This window comes from Fragaria vesca, linkage group LG6, assembly GCF_000184155.1.
Source record: "Fragaria vesca subsp. vesca linkage group LG6, FraVesHawaii_1.0, whole genome shotgun sequence".
NCBI lineage: Eukaryota > Viridiplantae > Streptophyta > Magnoliopsida > Rosales > Rosaceae > Fragaria > Fragaria vesca.
The window spans coordinates 8,018,199-8,023,952 of NC_020496.1; the positions used below are offsets into that span (position 1 = coordinate 8,018,199).

At 36.2% G+C, this 5,754-nt stretch overlaps 2 protein-coding genes across 2 annotated transcripts in view; both read left to right on the top strand.

The window, feature by feature from the left end:
* LOC101296132 overlaps positions 1-1,176 on the top strand; it is a 3,100-nt gene extending 1,924 nt beyond the window's left edge. Inside the window, exons 8-9 of the mRNA XM_004305101.1 lie at positions 694-741; positions 1,069-1,176. Of these exons, the coding sequence (XP_004305149.1) occupies positions 694-741; positions 1,069-1,148 (128 nt within the window). The 3' untranslated portion in view covers positions 1,149-1,176. The remainder of the gene's footprint in view (positions 1-693; positions 742-1,068) is intronic.
* A 2,524-nt stretch (positions 1,177-3,700) lies between these two features.
* The window catches only part of LOC101292912, a 4,784-nt gene continuing 2,730 nt past the window's right edge, over positions 3,701-5,754 (top strand). Inside the window, exons 1-7 of the mRNA XM_004302615.1 lie at positions 3,701-3,916; positions 4,008-4,058; positions 4,143-4,193; positions 4,313-4,342; positions 5,090-5,116; positions 5,214-5,240; positions 5,649-5,693. Of these exons, the coding sequence (XP_004302663.1) occupies positions 3,781-3,916; positions 4,008-4,058; positions 4,143-4,193; positions 4,313-4,342; positions 5,090-5,116; positions 5,214-5,240; positions 5,649-5,693 (367 nt within the window). The 5' untranslated portion in view covers positions 3,701-3,780. The remainder of the gene's footprint in view (positions 3,917-4,007; positions 4,059-4,142; positions 4,194-4,312; positions 4,343-5,089; positions 5,117-5,213; positions 5,241-5,648; positions 5,694-5,754) is intronic.

Here is a 5,754-nt window from a genome sequence, read left to right on the forward strand (position 1 = left end):
GCTTCGAACTAACTGAAATCAATTGATGGATCAAATCTGCCAAACCTGAACCGTTCATGCCTATAATTTTAATTCGCAGTTTTGAACACCTTAACGATCACCAATTTGGATGAAATTTTGCAGAAGTGATTTACATATTAGGACCTAAAAACTGAACGGTTAAGATTGAAAAGTAGGTCTAATGCTTGATCCCTCATATATGTCAAAAAAAAGGATCCCTTAGTAGAAGGGCCCTGTATATATATGTATGTATATATTCACACTTCACCACCCCTTAATTAGCGTAGTCATTGTGGTTTTCACATTATGTATGATTGGTTACATCTTCTCCAGCCAGATTATTTTGGTCTTGTGCCATACAGTGACTATCTGTTGCAGTGATCATAGATCTGATTGTATCTGCAATCTTATATATGTGGCTTACATGCCTAATGCGTTTGAAACCTTCAAACCATCCCTACTGTTACCTTTATTGACTTTCATAGTAATGGAGTTCAAAAATAAATTAGGGCAAACTGCAGTATATATCTCGTGCGGGATCATATATCATTTTTGCATTACACTCCACTTAAATAGGAAACATTTTTGTTTTTGCTTTCTTTATGTTACTATTCAATCTCAGATGTTGACAATAGTGATTTTTTTTTGGGTTACAACATTTGTCACTTACTCTTTTTCTTTTTCCTGATACAGAAGTTGTGTTTACTTTTGGTAATGAACCTGGTTCGATCCCCATTGATGGTAAGGTTTAGATTTTGTTTATTTTTCATTACGCCCCAACATAGATACAATCTTGAGTCCACCACTGCCTTGATTAGTCATTGTGGTTTTTACATTATGTATGGCTGATAAAAATTAATTATAGTTCTTAAATATGTTTTGCTACAACCAAATTATTTTTGTCTGTGTGCAGTGCATGACTCATTTGGCATTTACTATTCAATGAAGCAAGAATATTGTTGATGTTTGTCGCTGTATTATGCATATATAGATGATACACTAGATTAGGTATGCCATGTTTGTGGGGGGTTTACATGATTACCGATTCTGTTTCTTTTTCTTTCTTAGCGGAACTATCATTTATACCACCAGCAGTCAGCAATGTCACCAAGGGCGGGAAAGCAAAGTGTTCACCTGCTAGAGGTTAAAGTAAATTAGGGAGACTGCAGTATATTTCTCTAGTGTCTTGCACCTTTCTAATTGCAGATTTTGGCAGTTCTCCTCAGAGGAGCTCTGTTTGTGTGGCGTAGTTGTTTGTGGTTTCTGATGATACATTGGGTTTGCGGCAGCAGTGTGTTTTGAGGGAAAGTGTGTTATTTTGATGCTCTGTTTATATTTTCCAGGACTACTCTTTGTAAGAAAGTTCTGTGGATTGATATGCCTTACTGGTGTGTTCTGAGGGAATGTGTTGGTTCCTTTATTTTGATGCTCTGTTTACATTTCCCAAGTGTTCGTGAGAAAGTTCTGTGGATGGATGTGCATTTCTGGTTAATATTGTAGTATGTCTCCCTTGCGTATATCAATATGCTAGATTTTTAAAATGATGATACTTTTAAGATATATTCAGGGAGAAGAAACTGAAAACTCTGGTTTTACGAGCTACACTTCCTTCTACTTGATATCTTCTTTGTATTATTACTCTTTTATCCCGGACTTTACTGATCTTTCAGTCTTATCCTCGCATCCATGTCATCTCATTTATAACCAAGATCAGCCTCCCAAGTCTTACGGATAATGGATAGCTGTGTTCAGTATAGCAATAAGAGAGACATGGTTTTGCAAATTCGCCATCCTATAAAACAGATACAAATCTTGGGGCCCTACATCCCTCACTTTCTGAGAAGGAGATGGCGGAACAGTGTTGTGGAGATCATATACGGTGGTCTGCAGTTATCAAAGTTCTAATGAAGGCCCAGGTCGTTGGGGTTAGGGGGTTTCAGTTCAGATATTTAGGACTAAGAAATTGTATCATTGAAACACTTCATGGCTCCAAAGGCATGAATCCTTACGGAAGTACTTGAAAGTTAAAATGGACCACAAATTCACCGACGCCAAAACAGGTTTTTAGCTTTTAATCCAAGCAGTACCCTATAGTGAGTACAAATGGACACTCTTTTATCTTTTTTATTTCTTTTGGTAAATTTAATGTACAGATCAATGCTGAGTACAGTTCAAGTTCTTTTTGGTAGAAGGCCACCGTTCATGACATTCAGTTTACATTTGTATACGATATCAAACAGTTCTAATATACTTGAAGGACTTATTCTATTATATGTGATTAAAATAGTTCATTAGAAAACTATTTGATGTTCCTCTCCACAACAACATACAGAAATTGAACGATCATATAACTTAAAAGAGATAATTAGAGGAAGATGTGGCATTTTTACAGATTCGTGATATATTTACAGATTCATGTCTATGCAAGGAACAAACCTTTTGCTGCAATTTTATGAGAGTCTAGTGTCTTATCTTATTCATAAATAACGATCATTCATGTGCTTTTAGGTAAGTACTATATCCTACCAGTTTGTAGGAATATTTCCTAGTTCAAGTAGATTTGGGTGCCCAGAGTAGATTTGGGTCCAATCTGGGTGTCCATTGCTAGATGGGCGTGGACTGTGATGGGTCCGATGGAGGGGAGATGGGCTCTTCCAAGACCCACTCATTGTTGGGCTCGAATCTGGGACCCAAGAAGATGGGTAGGGCTGTGTTAGGTGTTTATCCATTGTTATGAAGGCCCAGTTTCATGGCTCTTATTCTCAGGAGAAGGATTGGCTCTTGCTCTCAAAAGAAGGAATGACGTCAAGGTTACTTGGTTACTTGTCACGTTTGTGTCGACCTTGCATATGGTTTGTGACATTAAAATTGCTTACGTTCTTAGATCATAAGTTTATGAGTGGTTTTTGCATGGTTTAATTATTTCGAGCCCAAGAGGACGGATCATGTTTATGTTGTATTCCTACTTTTAGCTTTTAATGAATTGATGTCCTATTATAAAAAAAATAATAAAAATAAAAAACATTCCCTGAAATAAGATTCATCATAATTGAGTCAAAATATGAAGATTTTTTGGGTCATACCTGTTGAGTTGGGTTCGAGACATATTCTAGATTTTGGGTTATGAGTTAGAGCTGCCCTAATTGTGGATATTTTCTTCCATATTTTGTATCATAACAATAACTTTTGAATCAAGTACCATCTCTAGCAACGGTTATTGGCAAGTGACATTGTTGTATTGCTTAGTTGAATTTCAAGCAATCTTTTCATAACAAACTTAATTCTGAACTCGTTTAATAAGGAAGGAGAAAATAATCTGTATAAAAAAGAAAACAAATACACTAGTTGGTTCATGAAACAAATTCAATTAATGCCAGCATACAAACAGTTCAGACTGAAGCACAAGCATGCCGGTGCGCACCTGCACTCTGCTCACAACGTTCATATATCTCTGCTGCTACAAGCCAAGATTGTTGATGGTGACCTTGTCTACCTACCTTGTCTGCTTACTTTGTTTTTTTTTCGATGGTGACCTTGTCTGCTTACTTGTGCTTGTTTGGTTTTTTTTGGGTCTGATACTTGTGGTTTTGCTTTAGAAATTAATTAATTAATGTTTAAATAGAAGCGGGGACAGATGTCAAACGGATATGAGATGGGCCGAACAAAACCGACTTGGGTTTTGGGAAACAATATAAAAACAGCATAGGGATTCAGTCTTTATCCTCGTGAAGAAAAAAGAAGAAAAAAGAAACCGACCTTTCTGGCTTTCTCTGTCTCATCATGATTGGCCGGAAAATCCGATACGCCGGAAAGAGCAAATCTTCCGACTACGAGGAGTTCAAGATGAGCATTAGGGTAGCAAGGAGATTGAGGAGGGTAAGGAGAGCAAGGAAAGCACGGAACGGCTGGATGTTTGGTACGTACCTCTTTGAATTTTGATTTTTGATTTTTGATTTTTGTGCTTGTCGAGGTTGTTGAGTAACATGTTTCAGTATTTTCATGAACAGGTCGGAAGATCAGGACCGGGAGACAGTTTATTCGACCTAAGTTCCTAGATTGTAAGATGTATTTTGGATGAGTTTGCATTAAACAATAATCACGTTTCGACTTGAATAGTACTGATTAATGTCACTGCGAAACAGACGAGACATCAGATTCAGAACCAAAGATCGTCACCTTCGTTGACAAAAAAGGTAATGTTTCTTTTTTTTTTTTTTTTTTTTTTTTTGCATTGCAGCTGTTCATGTTTCCATTTTTATGGATGTTAGTTTTCATACTACTGACTTTTTATGGGTTCAATTTTCACTTACAGGTGTTGAACAAACATTAAGAATGTACCATAGTAAGTACACTCTTGATTGAAGTCCTTCAGCTCTGTGTTTTAACTTGTAAAGAACATGAATATTTTTGTCATTATTCCCATTGTTCGTTTTATAATGACATGAAATGCTGTCATCAATTTGGTTACTGAAGAAAACTTCAGTAGACTTCCTTAGCCATGTCTTATGGGTTTCTCGCATGAGGTATAGCCGACGCAAAATCATATTTCTAGTTTTGCGGTTTTTCCATATTTTTTTCCCAGTCTGATCATTTTGCTCTATATGCCTGATCCGTAGCACACAGTTAAGATAGAGCAAATTTCTGTTGATGGGATCAGAGATTTCTTTCCATCAGCAGTTTTATGTTCATAACGTACAGTTTTAATCACAGTTTCATTCTTGTTTATCTTTTATGACAATATCGATCAATTTGCTTTCTAGTACCTCATGTCAAGTAGCATGTCCTGAACTCCTGTGTATTTTGGTAATGACTATATATATACACACACAACGGTTAGCAGTGAAAAATGAAAGAGCTAGCATCTGTGTTTGTATGTCACGTACGTGCCCCTGGTATGGCACATCACAGACCCTTGGTTTTGTTAAAGAATCATCCATACTTTCCCTTGCATGCAGAGAGAGCCATCTGTTTTCAATTACACTTAATTTTTTCTTTTAGTTTTTTAAATTAGACTGCCATTAGTACTTGTAAAGCATGTGTTAAAAGGTTTGTTTTTATTGTTTTGACGGTGTATGCATGTGTGAAACAGGTTCATATCCCCCTCCACAGCCCAAAGGTATGTTCTCTTATTAATTTTTTTTTACCATTCATATTTCTCTTCTTATGTTGCTGTTCAGTTTCACTTAATCGCCTTTCGTTTGCTGTTGAAACAGTTGTTAAACCTCCCGAGCCGGGATATGGTAAGATTTTGATCATTTTTCAAGTCTTGTATATGTTTTCTAGGAATTTCTTTTGACCTCTGTGCTTTGTATGAAATCGGGTTTCAATTTTCGGATGAAGGATTATATGTGTTTTATTTTCTACTTTTTAGTTCTTGCGAGTTGCGAGTAAAGTGCGTTGAACTGGCTTAGACGCTGTCTAAAGGATACAAAAAATTGTGTTGATTGTATATTTATGTAATTCAAGCAAATTGTTATCTGTAACATTTCCAGCCAAGTCATTTTGGTCTGTGTATAATGTGTAGTTATTACACTTCATAGATCATATTTTTCAATTGCAGCTCCACTTTAGCAATCATCTTTACTATGTTACTGTTCCATGTGATGTGTTCGCAGTAGTGATATAATTTTTTTTTTTTCTTGAAACAGATGGTGTTCAAATTTTTGGTGATATTGCGGACTATGAGTTGGATGGTAAGCTTTAGTTTTTTCTTTAAGGTTTATGAGTAATTATCGGCGTACTTCCTCATGTTCT